Source organism: Euleptes europaea, chromosome 3 (genome assembly GCF_029931775.1).
Source record: "Euleptes europaea isolate rEulEur1 chromosome 3, rEulEur1.hap1, whole genome shotgun sequence".
Lineage (NCBI taxonomy): Eukaryota > Metazoa > Chordata > Lepidosauria > Squamata > Sphaerodactylidae > Euleptes > Euleptes europaea.
The window spans coordinates 66,707,858-66,730,578 of record NC_079314.1 but is presented as its reverse complement, the minus strand read 5'-3'; the positions used below and the strand labels follow the sequence as shown (position 1 = coordinate 66,730,578).

At 37.8% G+C, this 22,721-nt stretch overlaps 1 protein-coding gene across 1 annotated transcript in view; it reads left to right on the top strand.

Annotated features, from left to right (window-relative positions):
• The window catches only part of NELL2 (neural EGFL like 2), a 147,329-nt gene that overhangs the window by 63,199 nt on the left and 61,409 nt on the right, over positions 1–22,721 (top strand). The window contains exons 12-13 of the mRNA XM_056846760.1: positions 1,631–1,759; positions 8,682–8,807. Coding sequence (XP_056702738.1) covers positions 1,631–1,759; positions 8,682–8,807 — 255 coding nt within the window. The remainder of the gene's footprint in view (positions 1–1,630; positions 1,760–8,681; positions 8,808–22,721) is intronic.

Genomic DNA, 22,721 nt, shown 5'->3' with positions numbered 1-22,721 from the left:
CTATGATGTCGATTGGGCTTGGAAGCCAGTTAAATGCAGATATTCACTTATCTCATTTCTGTGCTCATGTAACCACTGGTCATTGAATTTGCCAAGAGTTCTCCTTACCACTCGAAGGAATGTTATAGATGGTAAGACTTGTAAGATTACAAGCACAATATGGGAGATTACAATGGTAATTTTTTTTTGTATTCATCCATAGTGTGAAGGTTTATTGAAGGTCAAAACTAGGATCTTAGATATCTAATCCAATTATTCTACCTGTGTGTACCATTTTGATACTAAGCTAAGAGCACACATACGGTTTCTGTAAATGGATCTGAGGAACAACAGCCTGTTAGGTAGAAGCAATGGGGCCAGACTCACCTGAAGACCATGTTTGTGGCCCAAGCACTGAGGGGAGGAGGCTGGTCCCGCCGACTCAGCTGTGGCAGCGTACACCCTCAGCCCAGTTGGCAATATACAGCCTGGGAGGGGGGTGTGAGCCTGTGTGAGCCTGTGCAAACTCCTTCTACAAGGCTGCCCTGCCCATCCCTTACTTAGCTGGGCTGCTGCCGGGCCCTTCGCCTCACTTGGATCCAGTGTTCTGTATCCTGGTCTGTGCCAGCTCTCTCCTCTCAGAGGGAGGCCATGTGCATGGTGAGACTTCGGGTGCCAGCTTCCCTCAGTGGTTTCCAACTCCCTGAGGGATTGCGGCAGGCTGTAGGGAGAGAATGGCTGAGAAAAGCTGGTCCCTGCCAGGCCTTTCCTCGGCTGCTGGCAATCGGGCTGTGGCAGTAGACTGCACCATGGGCTTGGCGGCAGAGAGCAGGGAGGGATCTTTCAGCTGCAGCCTGCTTTTCCTCCATCTGTCCTTCAGTCTGGAGAGCCCTGCAGCGGCCAGACCCTTGTGGGTACCATTTTGGCACTAAGCTAGGAGCACACATAGGGATCCACATTCAGTTAAATCTCCATTTAATAACTAAGGCCAATTAACATGAGTGTTACCCCTGAAACCATTAATCTTGGGTTTAAACAGAATTGTTGAGGACATAAAAGAACTGTTCAGCAAATAAGAACAAACTTTATTTTAAGAAGCATTCTGTTGCTCAGAGTCACTCTGCTTCACACACATATACTGTTGCTGCTCCCAGCCAACCTTTTAAGAACTATGTACCCAATTACCTCTTAAGAACTACATTCACAATTGCAACACTTTATGGCATTATTTACAGATGTCACAGTATCTCGCAACTGAATGTTAAATGAAACTATTAAGTTATTTTTTAGTCCTGAGCATTATGAAAACAATTAATAAAAGTTACAACTATTAATTAAAAGCAGAAAGGGGATTTATATATTTCTCCTAGCAACTACATGATGACGATGAAGACATTACAGTTGCCTTCAAACCAGATTCCCCCCCCCCCCCGTAGGATCAGGTTTTTACAAATATTTAATTGGTTCTGATCAGGACAACAGTGCAAGTGCTTTGATGACCACAACCCCTAAACACTTGTAAATTAAAGAGAGTACAAACTAGTTTTGCAGAAAAATCAATAGTGCATTCACCAAGCATGTTGCTAAGGTGCTAAATTCTTCATATAATGAAAAGGGAGTTTGTTTTTAAGCATCAGTCTCTTATTTCTAGGCCACAACTTTTGCTCTGAAGGACACAAGTGCTTGGAGAATTCATTCTGCAGGAACCTCAATGATAGGGCTGTCTGTAGCTGCCGAGATGGTTTTCGAGCCCTTCGAGAGGACAATGCATACTGTGAAGGTACAGAAATCTTTTGTAAAAAAAGAAGAGGAGATTGTAGAGGTTGTATCACCCATAAAAACTAGTGTGGATTACTGCATGAAGTATTAATTCACAGCTTGTCAAAATGATGTACTCATTAAATGCAAGGAATTTAATTTAAAGCATATTAAACAACTGAAATAATTATCTCTCACATTAAGGTTTTTAATTTTTTTTTGAAAAATATCCAATCTGTGTCAAAGTAGTAAGTTAAGACAACCGAGTTCTTGATTTAAAAGTCATATATTAACTGCCGAGTATGTGTTTTTCTTATTAATCAGATCTCAGATAAGCTAAAATTAACACATTAGGCCATTTTAATATAGCTTGAGAGCTATTATTCCTTTTAATTAAGGCCTTGAGGTTTTCTTAAAAATTTTAAATTTCAAAGTAAGCAATAGGAGTTAAATTCCAGAACTTCAACCTTATGAGTCAGTTTTAATTACAAACAACTGTCTTAACTGAAAGAAAATTTACAAATAGGGCTAAAACTAGCAATTGCCTTTAGACAAGAATAATAACATTTTTTTCAGGTTTGTAAAAAAAAAAAAACCTATCTAGTGTAACCTCACCGTTAACTGTGAACCTTGCAAGAATGAGAGAATAATCTTGTAAAGGTTTTATTTTACATTTTAATCTAAATAAAATTAAGGTTGAGAATATTTTTAGCAGTCTAGATGCATTCTGCTTAGATAGCAAGTTTACATAGAAATATTTGTAATTTAAAGAAAAAGAGGTTAGATCAAATGTTCAACTTGCCTGCTATTTACATTATTAATTGTTATCAAACTTCTTTGAATTTTTGACTTTAAAATTTCCAGACTGTGCTGGGGGGTGGAGCTGCCAGTAGGCTGCTTCCTGCCCCCTTTCAGCCCGGCACACCGGCAGGGAGAACGGCGTTGCTGCGTTTGCTTTTTTGCAGGTGCAGCCTCACTGTTCTCAATGAGGCAAAATGCCCCATTTAAAAAGTAAAAAGTCTTTTTAAAGCCTTTCAGCAGCTGGGAAACTGCTTTGGAGGTACCGCGGCGGTGCCTCGGCCACACCGTCCCCAGTCACCCAAAGGTCAGGAATGGGTTGTAAAAGTACTTCTTCATTCAATGATTAATTAACTTGTGGAATTAATTGACACAAGATGTTAAGTTGGCTACTAGTTTCATTGTCTCTAAAAGGGAATTAGAAAAATTCATGGAGGATAGGTCCATCAATTACTATAATCTATGATGACTAAGTGGAGACGGTCTGAATGCTGGAGCTAGAGAACAGTAACAGGGGGAGATTTTTACCTTCGTACCCTGGTTGAAAGCCTCTGAGAAGTTCTCATTGGGCACTCTGTGAAACAGAATGCTGGACTACATGGACCATTAGTCTGATCCAGCAACTCTTAAGTACATTGGCATTAAAAAAGAAATATATGGTACATCTCTAAATATAAACCACTGATAATTTTTTGTGTATCAAAATGTCTTGAGGTCCAGCTAGATTATGCAGATGGAAATACTTATTATTTATGATGCTAATGCCAGGCTGAGGTCAGCAATCATTTGGCTATACCAAGTTTATATATATATATATATATATATATATATATATATATATATATATATATATATATATATATATATATATATATGTGTGTGTGTGTGTGTGTGTGTGTGTGTGTGTGTGTGTGTGTGTGTGTGTGTGTGTGTGTGTGTTATAATGTTTAATATATTTATATGCATTTATACATATTATCTTGAAATAGCAGTCTCCATTTTTTCTATGGTCAAGTTAAGGAAACAGCAGAAGGCAGTCTAACTGGACCAGTGGTGAAACAAATGAACCCTTAATGGGGGTGGGGGATGGGGGCATTCCACTCATTAAATAGGATTTTCCAGTGCTCCCCTTCCTGCTGCAGCTCCCTTCAACCTGTGAAAAGCTGCTCCTAAGGGTTGGAGGCCCTCCTGAATGGCATGGGATGTGACACGGGGACATGTAGAAACAGTGATAAGTTCAAGAGATTTACTGGATCCTGCCCTTTTTTGACAGAGACATGTGAGTGCAGTAACTAAGAACACCTTTCCCCAGTTGTTCCCTGCCTGGAAATTATTCCATTTTGGGGACATAGGCAGTGTAGAATGATGACTCATACTACAGTGACCTCTAGACTAGACAGTGGATGAAATTAGATGTGCTTTTTTTAAAGCGTTGAGTCCAGCAATGTTCCAAGCCCAAACGGGCTTTATTTCAAACAGACATTCCCTGCAGCTGCTATGTTACTGTGGGGAAAGAATAAGGACATTTGGTTACGAATGTGGCAGCCCAATTGCTGTCAGGGGCTAGATTCTTTGGGCATGTAATGCACTTGCTGGGAGGGAAGACGGCATGGTATAGCCTGATCTTGTCAGATCTCAGAAGCTAAGCAGGGTCAGTACTTGGAAGGGAGACCTCCAAGGAAGACTCTGCAGAGGAAGGCAATGGCCAACCACCTCTGCTTAATCACTTGCCTTGAAAGCCCCTTGCTTGGGTCACCAGAAGGAGGGCTTACATGTGTTGCTGCATTCTTTTCTAGCTTCTGTTCATGACTCTGATTGTGACCTATAAAGTGTCTTGCAGACTGGAACCCTCATATCTCTAGAACCATCTTTCTTTCTTTCTTTGAAAATTTTTTATTAGATTTTTAGGGTACAAAATAAAACAGGAAGGAGGGAAAAGTAGAAATAAACATATATTCTTGTGACAGTCCACGACATCTGGTACTTAACATATTAGCACATTATACTTCTAAATTAAAATTAAAATATTCATTACAATTCTTTTAAAATCAATATTCATAATAACCCCCATAATTTCTGTTTATCTAAAATGTCAATTTCTATATTTTTTCTTCTATTACAGAATTTTATAGTACTATATTGTATATTATATTCAAACTACATTAGATTTCTCAACCATTGAATATCTTATTCATTCAGTATAACCAATTTATTAAAAATTCTATATTGTACCACAAAACATAATATTAATTTAACTACAAATTGTTTCTCTATCCGATTTTGTCATAAAAGGGTTGCCATTTGTCCCAGAAGGTTTCCAGAGGTCATTTCTTTATTAAACAAGTTAGTTTGGACATTGTTGCAAAATCCATAAGTTTCTGAATCCATTCTCTTTTAATCGGCGTTCTTGGGTTTTTCCAATATGAAGCATATAAAAGTCTCGCTGCAGTTTTAGCATATTGAAAAATGTTCTCTTTGTATCGGGTTAACTTGTTAGAACCATCTTTCTTAATACAAGCTTGTGAAACAACTGAGATCTTTGCAGCAAGGTCTGTTGCATGTTACCTTCTGTAAGGAGTTAAGAACTGTGGCGGTATGAGTTTGGACTTTCTCAGTTGCTGTGCCTACACTCTGGAGCACCACACCAGAGGTCTCAAGAAAGACAATGACCTTCTGGTCTTCTAGAAAGAAGGGATATATTTGTCTTTGGGGGGGGGGGGTTCAACCAATATGGCCTGTCTCTTTGGTGCAGATCACCAATGGTATTATTGAGTGTTTACTGGTTTTTGCTGGCTCAATCCAACCCGCTATCTCCCATTCCTACTTTCTTTAGACATGTCTGTATATTTTCAGAAATGGGTCAGTCATATTCATAAACTGATGAATGGCTTGTGTACTAGCATCTTCTTGCTTTGTGGAGACGTCACTACAAGTAAAACGTCCCCCCCCTCAAAATAGTTTAGTCAATATTGGCAAGAACCCCTTCCCCTCTCCTTTTGTCCCCCTAAGGAGGTGTGGGGTAAGCAGTAAGTTTCTACAATAAAGTTCTAGTTTTGGATTTTCCCCTCACTTATTTCCAACCCCACCCCACGGATTAGTAAAACGTCCCAGGATCTTTGTGTCTTTTGTCTCATTTGCTCTTCTTAACAGTGCCATTCTAAGCAGAGGTGTACCCGTTAACTTCAATGAACGTAGAAGGGTTTAGTTTAGGATGACACTGTAATAGATCAATCCTAAGGAGAGTTGCATCCTTCTAAATCCATTGAAATCAATAGGTTAGAAGGGTGTGCTTAGGGTTCCATTGAAAATCACCCAGCTATTGGGATCATTTGTCCCTATTTTATGCATCTTTTCCTACATTAAAAGGCAACTTGATTTTGGCTAGGCTGTCAAGCACCCTTGTTAATCTTTCTTTTAATAAGTGTTACTGAAACAGCATTCTGGTGCTCCACAGATACATTTGTTGGTAGTAATTAAAATAATAGATTTTACATAAATCTACATTTTCTTCCTTAGGGCTCTTCTACTATCTCTTCTGACTCTCATGTTTGATATCCTTTTTAAATACTCCCTCATTTTTTGTGCTGTTAGTGGTCTCTTATTTTGTCTGGCGGGGTGGGGGGAGGGTAGAAATGGTCGTCCTTATCTATGTACCCTTATCTTATTATAGTGTAGGAAGGGATTAGTCCTTCTCCTTTTCTAATGGCTACTTTACTATTTGTTATAATTTGTTTCCTTGTGCTAAAGTTAGCAAGAGATATTTACTGTGAATAGGCTGAATTCATAATTAACCATATAAAAATATCTCACAGTCGTTATCTATAGGTCTGTCAGTCTGTAAATTCATGCTTAGCAAAAACCATATTCTGTATCTCTGTTGCAATGTAGTTGCTTGCTTATGTACTTCCATTGTTAAATGTTTTCATTTAGGATAACAAAGTCACTCTACTGAAATGGTGAGCCATTATCTTCAGCTGGTGTAGGAACTAATTCTAAAACTGCTGCCTTCAACCCAACAGTTCTGGTGTACTTGACACACAGCCCCTTAACAATGTTTATAATAGAAACAGTATGGTTTGTTTTACTGACTCGCCTTTGAAGTCACTTGGTGATTCAAAATGAGTATGTCTGGCAGAATAAACAGCATTTGCAGGTGGAAAATACCATTTCACACACAGTTGGATGCTATGCAGCATTCTCTTTAAAACTTAATGAGAACATTTTTATCTGTACCACACTTCTACCACATCTTTAAAAAAATTAGGTCAAGTTGTATTTACTAGCTGGAATAAATACATGGCTGTAAAGATGTGTTTCTTAAAAGCTGAGGTGTTGATGTATACAAAAGAGGTTCTAAGGAGCCCATATCCAAGACAGTTTGTGATTTGCTATTATCTTGAAGATTCTTGCATGGGAATTAATATCAACAGCTGTACTACATATAGGCTTATCCAGATATATAGCCCCTTTACAAAAGCTGCGCCCTGACCTGGATAGGCCAGTCTAGTCTGATCTCTCTAGATCTCAGTAGGTAAGCAGGGTCAGCCCTGGTTAGTATTTAGATGGGAGACCACCAAGGAAATCCAGGGTTGCTATGCAGAGGCAGGCAATGGCAAACCACCTCTGGATGTCTCTTGCCTTGAAAATCCTATGGGGTTGTGATAAGGCAGCTGTGACTTGACATCAAAAAAAATCCCTTTTACAAAGGCTAAAGGGGCAGTGCAATTCTAAGAATACATCCTTTACTGGTTCTTGTAGGTTATCCGGGCTGTGTAACCGTGGTCTTGGAATTTTCTTTCCTGACGTTTCGCCAGCAACTGTGGCAGGCATCTTCAGAGTAGTAACACTGAAGGACAGTGACACTGTCCTTCAGTGTTACTACTCTGAAGATGCCTGCCACAGTTGCTGGCGAAACGTCAGGAAAGAAAATTCCAAGACCACGGTTACACAGCCCGGATAACCTACAAGAACCAATGAACTCTGACCGTGAAAGCCTTCGACAATACATCCTTTACTATTAGTATACATCTAGTTGCAAGGTAGACAAACAGAAAATAGTTTCCTGAAATATAATTCAAAAGAACAATCCATACCTGACTGAATACAAATATCCTTCAGGGGTACGGCTTTCAGAAAAAGTCGTCCAGTGGAAAAAACACGAGGGAAGAACTAGCAAGATATATTAGTTTAAGGTTATGTTAACATATCTTCAAGTTATAAGAGACTGGCTTGGAGAATATGAGAAGTCAGAAGTACAGTGATTTTTTCCCCTTTTGCACCACTAGGGCAGTATGGATATTTGTTATAATGCGAGTGGAAAAAATCTTCCAGAGAGTACACAAAGAACAGTGTGGGGGTAGGGAGCTAGTGGAAGATGAGGTCATTAAAAGAATGGAAGAAATGGCTAAAATGTAGCAAAACTGAAAAAGGGTTGATGTTGCATTGTCCAAAGACATAAAGGATAATACAGAAAACAAAATAAATACGGCTATTAAGTAAAGTTTCCAAGAGCAGAGGAAAAAGGAAGACAACAAATTGCCTTTAATAAATATCAAGAAAAAATAATATTTGTATTTGAAGAGCAATGCCAGTGTGTAGAAGCAGGCATTCATTCAGTTAAATTTCAGCAGAATAGTATAAAAGACCCCCTCAAAAACAAATTTATTGTCAATCCATGTTTCCAGCAATTAACATTGGGCCTCACATATTAATCAAATTAAGCTTTAATTGATTCATCCACTAATTGAACTGATTAAAGACATAGTTAAAAGCAATTGCTACTAAATTTTTATCATGGTGGCACTCATTAATATTATTACAATGCAATTGAAAGCAGAGTTACACCCTTCTAAACCCATTGATTTGGGATTGCATTGTTACTGGCTGTAGGTACTTAGATTTGTTTTCTCTTTCTTATCTCCATGGATATAATACATCCAAAGATTTTAGAAAGGATGAAGAAAGCTGCTTCTTTTGACTCCTTTTTAGTTACATGATACAGTTGGTGATTTGGCCTGCAGAAATTTGATCAAACAAGGCACAGTATGTGCTCTTGAATACAGACCACTTTCCAATCTGTATAAACAACAGGAGACGTAGGAAACGCAGCAGTGTTTGTTCAATTGGCTTCACTGCTCTGTCCACAGATATTGATGAGTGTGCTGAAGGAAGGCATTACTGTCGGGAGAATACCATGTGTGTAAACACACCAGGATCATTCATGTGCATCTGCAAAACAGGTTACATCAGGATTGATGACTACTCATGTACAGGTAAGAGTACACCGGCAGTTTGTCAGTAAATAGAGCTGTCTGTAATTTCACTGTTTTGAAAATACTTCTTCACTTAGACATACAATATGCAGTGAAGGAAGCAAGAAAGATACAAGTATTTAGCTTCTTGGGGATACATTGCAAGCAATAAATGTGCTGCATCATTTATGAAGAATAGGAGTCAAAATTAAACTTGCTATGGTAATACATGCTTTTGATCTTGAACTTGAAGTGGATAATTAGAACAAGAAATGTGGCATGTGGGAATACCCTGTTGTATAACTGGTTTATAGCATATACATTCAGACTATATTCAGCTTCTTTCTTGAAGAATAATATGAAAGTATTTCAGACACATTCTTGTTCTGCATTATCATAAACATCCTGTAACTCTGTTCTTCATAAATCTGTGTTGCCTTTATAAAGATTAGTACTGGTGGAAGTAAACACGATAAAAGAATTTTTCATAGAAACACAATATGGAATTACGGAAGGATTTTCTATGGAGGCTGAGCACATTCACAGTCCTTGAAAACACCAGAAAACATAATTATGCAGTACAGACACTAGCCTTTCTTAAAGAAAGAGAGAGACAGAAGTTTGTACATTTGTAGTGGCTAGCCAAGCAAATAATGTAGTGAGGATAGCAGTAAAGAACCCTTCCTTAAGGAATTCACAATAGCTGTGAACATGGGGGCTGACAGGATAAGGCTTTTTGGATGAACTTGGCTAACCCCTCCAAGATTTTTCCATAGATAATCTTTTATTGTTTTATTGCCTATTCCTAATCTTTACTTTCTGTAGAATCTTTATCATTTGTACACAAGGAGTGGTATCTGTCTCCAGTTTTTGACATTAACTACCATATATGTATTTCTCTACTTCAAGGGAAAGCCTGATTTTGAAATTCACAGCAAATTGATGAGTAGGCATGTGGCAAACATACTTTCCCACTTAACCACTGATTGGGTAGGACATAGTGTTTATTCCAGGGCAACCTCACACAACTGTTGGGTTCATAGTAACAATGGGGAAATCACTTGAAAATCCTATCCATACTGAGTCCTAACTTGTGGTCAGAAAGCATATATACATCTGCTACCAAATGCCGGATTCTACATGGGTTGGCAAACAGGAGGATACAAAAATAATTTTAAAGCAGCAGGGTATTCATGTACACAGTAGCAGTATAATTTAGCCTCTGTATTGTAGTATTGTGTCTCCAGCAGACAGAAGTCAATAAGAATATAGAATTGCACTGCCAGATCTGGTCAAGCTCCACCTAGTGTGCCAAAATAGTTAATGAAGGTTCATACACAGGGCACAAAGGTGGAGGCTATTTGTTTATAATCAGCATCAAATAGTCAGAGGCACATTGCTTCTGACCATTTCATTATTGGGACGTGTGCACTGATGACTTAGTTTTATTCTTTTGAAGATGTATGCAAGCCAAGGCCCTTACCATATTTGGTGGATTCCATAAGTTATGTTGTCTAAAGAAATGCTTGCTTTCTTAAACCCTAAAGTTATTGCAGGTCAATTCCATACAGGTAGCTTATTTTGCTTTTATAATAGGTGAGAAATAATAATGATGTCAATTAGATATAGCAAAATAAATCACAATAAATATAGGAAGTAGTGTGTATGTGCACACTGTTTCTTCATACATGAATGATATAGTAATGAGTTCATAGTGTACTGTTCTGTTTGGTTCAGTAATGCAGTAGTTACTTCATACCACAGAATGTGCTATGGACATTATTACAATTATAGAAATTGTGAGTTAGTGTGTGCAAGTTAATTGTAAAAACGTAACCTCTGCTGGCCTTACAAATAGAAATATTGTGAGACTCTGTTAACTGAATTGTACTTCTGTTCTTTTATAATGTTTTTCAGTCTTTCCAGGAGACTATAAAAACGTTGGGTAAAAATGTCAGGCATTATAGCTTGAGTAGGTCACTTAACTACAGTCATTTTTCTACACTTGAGTCTATTATCTTTGGACTACTATAAGTACTAGAAGTTGTTAAGTCAAACGAAAGACGAGTGCCTTAAACTCATTACAGTACTCTGTGGTCTGGACTGTTGTTTTATATAAATGTGTTACAGGAGAGTACTCTGACAATAATGATGTGTACTTCAGAAGCCCATAATCATAAAATGAGCAGCACTGTTAACAGAGCCACTATCCCTGGTTGGAGCTCTCTGGCTTATAGCCTGACTTTACATTTAGCACTTTGGTACAGATACAGGACTACAAGTACATTCTTCTCTTGTCTCAAACCCCATGCCCTTGAAAATACTTGGAAACAAAGGTTCTAATGGCTTTCTAATCACTGCTTCCAAGTATTTTATCTATCACTTGGCATCCTGTACCTTCCTCCGAGGAACTTAGGGCAGCATATGTGATTCTCCTCATCCTTCTCCAGCTCCATTTTATTATCACAACAATCCTCTAAAAGAGTGATTGAGCCCAGTGTCACCCAGTGGTAGACAGGAATTTTTAACCCAGGCTTTCTCTAATCTTCCAGCGCTTTATGCCATACACCACATAGGCTCTGTTATAAAAGGTTCACACTCCAAAAGGTTGCATGCACTCTAGGCTTGACAACAGATGCATGTATTTTCTATTTGGGAATCTGTTATCAAACTACAAAAAGTAAACTGAGATTTGGCCTTAAATTGGGTATAGATGCAGAGAGCATTCTACCCCCAGGAGTCTTGGGTAGAGAAGGACTAAGCAATCTGTCCTCCACTGAATCACTTACTTGGTACCTATCTAGCTCTGCATACCTAGCAGTGCATTCCTGACCTCTGAGGACAAAAGTCCTCAGGAGGTCAGGCAGGGGCCACTTTGGCGTAAGTGGCCCGGCTGTTGGCAGTGGTGCCTCGCTATTTTCAGTGGGGTGAAAAGCCCCATTTTTAAAAAAACAAAAAGCCTCTAAAAGGCTTTTTTCAACATTTCGGCAGCTGGGAAGTGGCTTTGGAGGCGTCCCCGGCTGCTGAAATCTCAGGAATGGGCTGTAAGTGTGCGTACGTGTGGGAGTGTACCAGGCTCATGAGGAGATATAGTGATTATATCTTGTCTATACAATCTGTATCTTTATATTGTAAGCCGCCTTTAGTTCCACAAGAGAGAAAGGCGGCTAATGTTTCAAAAATACATACCCAGTTAACCGGGTTTATAAACTGTCAATAAGCTGAATCCTAGAGACTTCCAGGTTGGAAATGGCCGCCAAACAGTCTAGCCTCGGCTAGCTGCTCGCAACCACATCAGCTAGGAGAGATTTCGGAAGCCTCAGAAGTCTTGGTGGGTTGTAAATACCCTTTACAACCACCCCCCCATTAGATTGGGGTCCGCAGGATCGGGCTCCCGCCTCCAGCGGGTCCTTGCGAAGCTGCTGCTGTGCCAGGATTTCCCGAGCCGGCTGCTTCCACCCCCCACCCCTCCTTCTCCTTCCCCTTCTCCGGAGAGTGGATTTCGAACTGTGCCCTGTGACCCACCTCAAAGAACTACATTTGGTGAGTGGATCAATTTCTACATGAACTAAGATTACAAGATATATACTTAAAAAAGGAAGCTCTGAAGCTAAAGGACAAAGTAAAGGGGGGCTAAAATGGCTGACGCATGAAAACGAAACCAACTTTGGAAGGGGGAAAGAAAAAAAAGTGAGAAGGGGGTGACGGAAGAAATCAGATTAATCAAATAACTGGAGAGACTTACTTGTTTGGCCCGGCAAGAAGAAGAGCAAACATGTTTAAGAACATAGCCGGCATGATTCTGAGGGTCGCAATGGCGGGGCTGGCGCAAAGTTTTTAAAGTGAGTAGAGAACCAGTGCACTGGGCAGAGAGAAGCGGGCCGGGGACGACCTATAGACGGATGCACAAACCGAGCGTCAGGGCAGTGGCTGATTGCTGGTGCGGGAGTGGAGGCTGGGAAGATTTGTTCCTGAGGGGCCGTTTGCGCGGAGTGTGAGGTTGGCGGGCGCAAGAACCGAGCGCCAAGGTGCGGCGGCTGGCGACCGGTGTTAGAGCGGAGACCGGAAGAGTTTTTTGCTGTGAGGCCGTCTGTGCGGAGTTTGCTGTGAGCGGGCGCATGGATCGAGCGTCGGAGTCCCAGTGTTAGTTGGAACCCAATCTGCAGACAGGGGTGACAGAGCCAACCACGAGCTGGAGTGTTTCGGGCGCGCAGAGCGAGCGCCGGTGAGGCCCAACTAACTTTAAACTGGCAAAGTCATTCTGAAGTCATTGCCTGCAAAGGTTTCACTAATAGCATTTCTCCCCTTATAGTGGCACTAACATAACCCTCAACCAAGCTTATTACCAATCTCCCTGTTTTCCTAATTTTTTAGCCTGAATAAAATCTAATTATTGCTAACCAATACTAATATACTTCATGGACACTTACTAATTAATTAATTTGTAACAAACTAATAGATACCTACTCAAGTTTAATTAATGATTTAAAAATTGATTTTGAATTGTTTATTAAATCCGCATTTAAAAGATTAGAATTTCCATATATAGAAACAAAAGTAGACTTCATTCATAGCTGTCTATAGATTTGTAATGAATTTCTAGGGTTTTAATTAAATATTGATAAATTAATTTTAAATACTTGATTTTTACTGCCATATCGTTTGTTTATTTAATAAATTAGCATTGAATAATCTGGGTGCAAAAAAGGTATAGAAATTTATTATTTTGGATTATGAAAAATATCTACAACAATCAAAGAAACGTTTTATTTCATCCAAGATCTTGACATCATCTGAGCAATCACAATATTTAAAAGACAGTCCAAAAGAAATGCCAAAATCAAAGAAGAAAACTAAAAACCAAGAAGAAGAGAAAGAAAAACAGACACAAATGGAAGATCTTAAGGCTTTAATAATACAACTCAGTGAAGAGAACAAAAAGAGACAAGAAGAAACCAAACAAACTGTACAAGAATCTTTGCAGCGTATTGAACAGAAGATTGATGATAATGCTAAAGAAATAAAAATTCTACAGCAAAAACATCAGAAACTGGAGCAGAAGCTCGAACAACAGTCAACAGCAATACGAGCGTATGAGCAAAAACATCTGGAAGCAGAAGAAAAGTTTGATCTTCAAGACATCATTAATTGTGAACACAATTTGAAATTTAGAGGCCTTCCGGAAAGATTCGGCTTAACAAATTTGGGATTAGAACTGCAAGAGTTACTCCAAGAAACCTACAGTTTTTGACAAGAACTTCTTCAAATTGATAAGATATTCAGAATCAACTCAGCATTTTCTTCTAAATACAATACACCTCTCAAATCAGAGGACCAGAGACGAAGTACTCCAAGCGCAAAGAGATAACAGGTTGTCCTACGACGAGAGAGAAATCTTGGTTCTTACCGATTTACCACCAGCGGTAATACAAAAAAGAAAACAATTTGACGAACTCAGAACCATTTTACATAAAAGAAACAAGATTTCGTTGGATTGCTCCATACGCTTTGAACATTTCTCTACTGAAAGGAAGAAGAATAGTTAGAAACAAGGAAGTGGCTGATCAACTCATAGACGAACTTCTACTTGAACATTCATTTCAATCAAGTGGATCCAGAGGAGAATCATACTCAAAAGACAGAACTACCCCAACACAAGAAGCAAAGAAAGATAAATTTCAAAAAGGAAAGAAATTGTGGAAGCGGTGGTTAACTTGGAACAATTAGAACCGGGAACACCAATCACAGAAAGAATTCAAGTTAACAAGATAGTGAAGGCGATCAAAACAGTAGTCTCTCCTGAAACAAGGCAATTGATAGACCAAGCAGAAAGTCAACTTAGCATTCAAACATCAGAAGTACTAACTCAAGAGGAACTTGAAGAGTTCAAGTTATCTGAAGCAGCGGCCACAGATTAGCAATGGAAAACCTTAAAATAACATCAGTGAATGTCAACGGGTTAAACTCTCCATCCAAAAAGAAGAAAATATTTCATAAACTTCTCAAAACTGCCTCAGACATCATTTGTCTTCAAGAGACACAAATCAAACAACCACACAATGGATTTTTAAAATGTAAAAAAGTAGGAACTCTGTATACATCTTCTTCACCAATCAAAAAGTGAGGAGTAGCCATATATATCAAAACTAACAAGCTGTCAGTAATAGACTCAATTGAAGATGATAAAGGCAGATATTTGATCTTACTTGTAAAACACGTTAATGGACAGAAATTCACTGTAGCCAATATTTATGCACCGAATCAAGCCAAAGAAAAGTTCTTCATCACATTTTTTCAAGAACTCAATCATTTTCAACAAGGAGAATTATTAATTGCTGGAGACATGAATGGAGTGATGAATATCAAATTAGACAAATCTGTTCTATACAAAGGAGGAAAATTACCGAAAGTGGTTATTCAATATATGGAAGATTGGAAACTCATAGCCGCCTGGAGATACACACATCGAAAAGAAAAAGACTATACTTACTATTCAAATCGACACAAGACATATTCGAGAATTGATATGATTTGGATTTCTAGCTCCTTACTCAATTGAATAGGAGCAATCAACATTTTGCCTGCAACATACGCGGATCACAATCCTATGGAATTGAGTTTGCTGAGTCCTAGGATTGGACTGAGAAGATGGAGGATGAATGATTATATTTTGCAAAGAAAAGATGTACTGGAGCAATGTGAAAAGGACTTGAAATTCTTTTTTGAGACAAATACGACTTCTGAAATTAAGCACAGAACCATATGGGACACAAGTAAAGCTTACATAAGAGGAAAACTAATTGCAATAACATCTAAATTGAAAAAAAGAGAGAACACACACTAAATGACTTATACCAACAATTACATCAGAAGAGAAAAATCATGTTTCAGGTGACCCACAGACCCTTCAAGAAATTTCTAAGTTAAAATTTAGGATTGCCTCAAAGGAATCTGAAGACTTACAAAAGAAGTTGAGATTCATAAAACAAAAATACTTTGAACAAGCTAATAAACCTGGTAAATTGCTAGCGAATACACTGAAGAGAGAATCTGAAAAAAGAAAAATTGTTGAGGTTCTAAAAAAAATGGCTTATCCAATAAAGAAGAAGACATACAAGAGGTTTTCCGGAATTTTTACTCAGAACTTTATCAAAACACTGACACCAATCAAATTGGTTTAGAAGACTATGTTCAATCTGCACATTTGCAAAAATTCTCTGATGATGAACGAAAAATTTTGAATCAAAAGATTTCAACCCAAGAATTAGTTGATGCTTTTAAAAAACTGAAACTAGATAACGCTCCTGGTCCAGACGGATAGACTGCCATTTATTACAAAACGTTTCAAGATATTTTGATTCCACCTCTTAAAAATGTCCACGATGACATAATCACGGAGGGTCAGATACCAGGTTCTTGGGAAGAAGCACACATCTCCTTAATTCCTAAAGATGAAAAAGAGAAACACTCCCCGAAGGCATATAGACCAATATCTTTGCTCAATGTGAATTATAAAATTTTAACATCCATTTTAACTGAGAGACTTCAAAAATGTGTTCAAAAATAATACATTCTGATCAGACAGGTTTTATCCCGAAAAGGCAACTAAAGAACAATGTAAGAGTGGTACTTGCTGCCATGAATTTCATCAAAATGACCTGGAAAAAGGCTGTTATGTTATTCTTGGATGCAGAGAAGGCATTTGATAACGTGTCGAAATTTCTTAACTGCAGTATTACACTATTTGTACTGTGGGAAAGAATTTATGACGGGGATAAAGGCAATTTATCAAGCACAGAACGCAAGACTATTGATTAATGGAATGTTAACAGATAAATTTGAAATCAAGAAAGGAACAAGACAAGGTTGCCCCCTATCACCTTTGCTGTTTAACTTGGCGATGGAAGTTCTAGCCAATAAAATAAGACTCAGTGGTAAAATTAAAGAACTTAAATATGAAGATCAGGAGTACAAACTCAGGAGTTATGCGGATGATGTAGTACTGATATGCCAAGATCCAACGCAGTCTATGGCTGAAATAAAACAACAAATTGATCAATTCAGCTACTACTTGGGATACAAATTAAATCAACAAAAAACTGATATGATTTCCTTCAATTTGTCAAATAAAGAAAAATCAGAATTATCAGAGATTTTACAATACCCGATTTAAAAAAAAAGTGTTAAGTATTTAGGAATCAAAATCCCAGTTGGCAGTGACTCATTGTTCGATTTAAATTACAAAGAGACTTGGATGAAAATAGAGAAGGACTTGGAACGATGGGACAGACTTCAAATATCTTGGCTAGGCCGAATTTCAACAATTAAAATGAATGTGTTACCAAGAATGAATTTTTTATTTCAGACATTACCAATTGACATCAATAAAGCAACGATAACAAAATGGCAAAGAAGTATCAATAAGTTTGTTTGGAAAGGAAAAAAAATCTAGAGTTAAATTTGTGGTTTTACAAGATGCTAAAGAAAGAGGAGGACTCACTACCGAATTTATTTCTGTACTATCAAGCCGCTGCACTATTGGCCGTGACAGATTGGATAATCCAACCTGAAAGTAGAACATTTAGATTGGATAATTCACAGTGGGTAGCCGTGTTAGTCTGTTTGCAGTAGTCAAAAAGGGCAAGAGTCCAGTAGCACCTTAAAGACTAACAAAAATATTTTCTGGTAGGGTATGAGCTTTCGTGAGCCACAGCTCACTTCTTCAGATACCTTTAGATACTTCTTCAGATGTCTTTAGATTGGAGAAAGCCTCCCTGGAAAAAGGATTCCATTACTGGCTTTGGTCTAAAGACATCAAGAATTTACCAAAGAACGTGTCTCGGGAATCTACTTTTTACTATTTGATTAAAACATGGAATTTATTGAAACCATCTCTTAGCCCGAAAGCTCCTAGACTAAGGTCTCCAACAGAAGCATATATGGACTTTGAGAGTCGGAAACTAATGACTTTTTGAGGTATGGAGACTTAATAAAAAAGAATGGTCTGATCAAATCTCTTGAGGAATTGAAAGAAGAAAATATCAAAATATCATGGCTGGCATATCATCAAGTGGTACATGGGTTAAAATCTGATTATCATCTAGTCGACGATTTGACCAACTTTGAACAAATAATAACGAAATTGCAAGATCACTTATTATCTAAAATCTACAAGATGTTATTAACCATGGAGACGGCGGAGGAACAAGTGAAAACATGTATGGTTAAATGGATGCAAAATTTTGGTGAAATGATTCCAATGGCTGAGTGGGAGAAAATGTGGAAATCTGAAATAAAATTCTCCAGATCGCAGGATGTCCGAGAAAATTGGTACAAGATGTTTTACAGATGGTACTTTGTGCCAAAAGACTTACAAAAGATGTATAAATCTAACCAAGCGAATTGTTGGAAATGCTCAGAGACAGAAGGGACTTTCTTTCATCAATGGTGGACTTGTAAAAAAGCTCAGAGATACTGGAAGCAAATACATAATGAGATCATGACAACACTTCAGACGAATTTTGACTTAAATCCTAAATTTATGCTCTTGTGGATGATCCCAGCTCAGTTACGATCTGTACAAAAAGAATTTTTTCAATATGCGACCACAGCAGCGAGAATTATTTACACAAGATATTGGAAAAACAAAGAGATACCCAGTCTGACAGAATGGATTACAAAAATGATGGAATACACTACTATGGCAAAGCTTACTGATCAGTTACAAGGAAGACCACATGAAGAACATCAACTGAAATGGCAACCCTTCAACAATAAGTATGGTTAAGATTGTTTATATTTAGGTGATTTTATTCTAATTTGGTAATTAACAAGACTTGTGTATATAAGAATCATATATCGAAATACGGTGTAGAATTAAGTGTAGAAATATAATGATAGATGGAAAGTATTTTTTTAATTCAGAAAAAATATAGTGATACAATGACTCATAAATGATAAAGAAAATACTTGATTACAAAAATGAGTAATGACAGGGTCACTGGGCACACACAAAATGTTATCATATCATATTATGTTTCCCTTTTACCTATTATCCCTTTTCTTTTCTGTATATTTGAAAAAAACAATAAAAATTATTTTTTTAAAAACAAGCTGAATCCTAGACTTGTTTCCTGTGAATTGCTTAGAAGCAAATACAAGCCAATTTGAATACATGATTTAAAATTAAAATAACACAAGTCTTGAAATGTTAATTTACTAGAAATCATTAAAAGTTCCTAAACTCAAATGTGAACTCAGCTCTGAACCTTAAGTTATTTTTTCTTATAAACTGTAGCTAACAACAATCTGTTATGGCTGTGAAGAGACTGAATTATAAAAGAAGTTTAAAAGCCCTTATGTTGCAAATTGCTTAATGAGGATCGAGAGCATTTACAAATACAATAGGATCCTTGTTTACAACGTTTACTGAAGAGGAAAGATAATTTCATTTGAGAGTACTCAAATGTCTTTGACCTTATGTCTTGTAGAGTGCACTGAAGTGACATTTGCAAAAATGTTACTTACAAAAGTCTCTCCCCCCCCCCAGTTTCAGACTATTAAAGTGAATGATAGCAAGCTAGAAACACAGTTCTTCATAGCTGACGACAATGGCACAGGCAAAACCAGATCCTGTTCTTGCTGCTATGCTGCATGGCTATAAAAAGCAGCAAGGACATCTTGTACATATAAGTGCCATTAAATCTTCTGGAAATGGACATGGAAACCAGGAAGCATGGTTTTGTTTCATACTTCCATTTTAAAATGAAACTCAAAGCTTTATTTTAAAAAAAATCAATGCTTTCTAATTTCGTTTTCCTTCTCAACTTCAAATCCAGCTGAGAGCAGCTGTTTACCCAGCTCTCCAGTTATAACAGGACTTGTTTCTTTCTTTGTCTTGCTAACGCACCTGCTCTCTTTTGCCCCTTTACCTATTAATCAACCTGTTCTGAAGCCCAGATGCTGTCTTGCTCATTGCCATAGCAAGTTGTAATGCAAGCTTAGGTCTCTAAGAATTTCTATCCAGCACTTGCCAAATGAAGGAGCCACCTTATAAATCTAACCACGATAGTGAAAGTCTGAGAGCCATAGAAACCAGTGTTCTCTCAGTGAGTTAAGAAGAGGGAGCAACAGTCTCACATGAACAAGGACCATAGCAACAGTTTTAACAAATGCAAAGATACATTTATAAGACATGAATGAAAAATTGTTTTCACAAATACATGTTGAATTAATTCAAATCTGATATTCATGATACTGTCACTGTTGTTCAGGAGGAAGGTAAGATTTCTCATTTTTTACATTTCCCTAGGCTTTTCTTTTTATATTGATGATGCCTTTAAGAACAACAAAAGGTTCACTACTGAACAGATAATTGATGCTAGTGATGTTCTTGGATGAGTAACTTCAATACACAGTCAGCATTGTTATAGCCAATTTGTTTTACAAGACAGGTCCTTGGTGGAGGCTGCTGCTACACTGTCCTTAGTTCCAGGGTTGAGGAACTGGTTATAAAGTCTGTCTTCATTTGTTGAATGTGATTTTTTTTGTCTTGAGGTTGTTAAGGTATCCCTTCAAATTGTATCAAATATAAGATAAAATGCAATACCCAGATAATTTTAAACAATATAACATTTAATTAATCCATCCTTAAGTGAGACATATGCTGATGACTATTTTAAATGCCAGCAAAGGTCAGTAGTTGCCTGGCAATTTAGCTGAATTTCTGGCAAATGTCTTATCCGACACTTCATATGCTAAAATGCCAGCTACTTCACATCCCAATTCATAATCTTTTCAGCAGTTAGATTTTGATTTCATGTTAATCATAGAAAAATAGAAGACATATTCAAGTAATCCTGTTTCTTACTTAAAGCACATATTTGCTAACTATTTCTATAAATGAATTCTATCTGTGTATACACTCAAGAAACATAAATCTCAGTTAGCAACATATATTTAGGGTACAGAGTGCTCTGAAATACCCTAAAGCACTTAGCTTAAGTCAGTTATTAGATGCTTCTTCATACATTGTTTGGAATCTTACAATAAAACTAAATGATCATTAAAACAGTAAATAGTAATCAGTAAAATTATTTAATTATCAATTAAATAATAAAACCAGTACCTTCAAAACAATATAATACTAAATGTAAGTCTGGTACATCTTCCCTTTGTAAATAGGAGGATGGGTTCAAAAGAAATACATATGGTAGGGTTACCAACAACATGGGGATAAAAAGTACTGTACCTTTAATGAAGATGTATTGAGTGGAAATGGGCAGTTGAAGCTATTCATAGCATGGAAATAAACAACTTCACCTGTTAAAAAACATCCCATTGAGTCTCTATTAAAGGAACAGGAATTTGGCAATCCTAGCATACTGTTACATGCTAAAGTCAAAAGCAAGCACCATACGTATAAAATAGTAGCATTTAACATAAGTGCGCACCTGCAGCTGCCCTCAGAATGTAACTATGGATGCTACCAAATTCCACTCCAGCCTGGCTGTTATGCACTCTAGGATGACCCTGGAGGTCACTTAGGTATGTGCAGTGGACATTTCTGATGTGAGAGGGCAGTAAGAACCTCTGCTGCACTGGACACTTGAACCATGGAAGGTGATGTCCTAATGTACCCCGGAGACACTTGGGTTGTGGCTTAGTCACAGAACAACTATTTTGCAGTCATTCAGTTAAAAGATAAATTAGTTGGTGATGTGAAACACCTGAGACATTGGAAAGCTACTGTCAGTCAAAGTGGATAATACTGACCTTGACAGACCATAGGTCCAAGGTCATATAGTCAGCTATATATCAGAGGGTAGCATTTGATCTCATGACTCACTAGTCTAATCTGCTACTCCAACCACTATTCCACATGGACTTTTATAGCATTTGCTTCTGAGATGCGTGATAGTAGTTACTTGTGACCCATATCATCCTGACCTGGATAGCCCAGGCTAGCCTGATCTCATCAGATCTCGGAAGCTAAACAAGGTCAGCCCAGATCATTATTTGGATACCACCAAGGAATACCAAGGTCTCTAAGTAGATGCAGACAAGGGCAAACCACATCTGAATGTCTCTTTGCCTTGAAAACCCTCCGGGGTCACCATAAATTAATTCTGATTTGATGGCAAAAAAAGAAGCCTGTATCAAGGGTTGATTGATGTGGGAGTATTTTAACACAATGTATCCCTGTATCCTTCTTTTTAACCAGTTTTTGTAAAGCTGCAGTGATTAAGCTGCAGAGAGCCAGCGTGGTGTAGTGGTTAAGAGCAGTGGTTTGGAGCGGTTCTAGAGAACCAGGTTTGATTCCCCACTCCTCCACATGAGCGTCGGAGGCTAATCTGGTGAACTGGATTTGTTTCCCTGCTCCTACATATGAAGCCAGCTGGGTGACCTTGGGCTTTTCACAACTCTCTCAACCCCACCTACCTCACAGGGTGTCTCTTGTGGGGAGGGGAAGGGAAGGTGATTGTAAGCTGGTTTGAGTCTCCCTTAAGTGGTAGAGAAAGTCGGCATATAAAAACCAACTCTTCTTCTTCTTAATACCTAATTACAATGTATGGGCTATGATAATTTCTTTTTTTACACAGAATGACACAGAACAGCATAAATCCATATAAAACTGCCCAAAGTCAATAGTGTTATGGTATGAAAAGAATATGAAATGATAAACAAGAATTAGTGTGACTTCAACTGAGAGAAGTATTTAGACAGGTCATAATAGACTCTTCTGATAAATGAACATTTCAACCGAATGCTTTGATCCTTTCCCTTCCCATGTGAATCCTTTTCTGTTGTATTCATAACCCCAATGACATTTCAATTGAAAATAAATTACCACTAATTAGCTTATAAACCGATGTTAAAATGATAGGAAGTGCTTTGCTAAAAAGACAGCTGAAAGCTGAATTTACACAGCTTTCA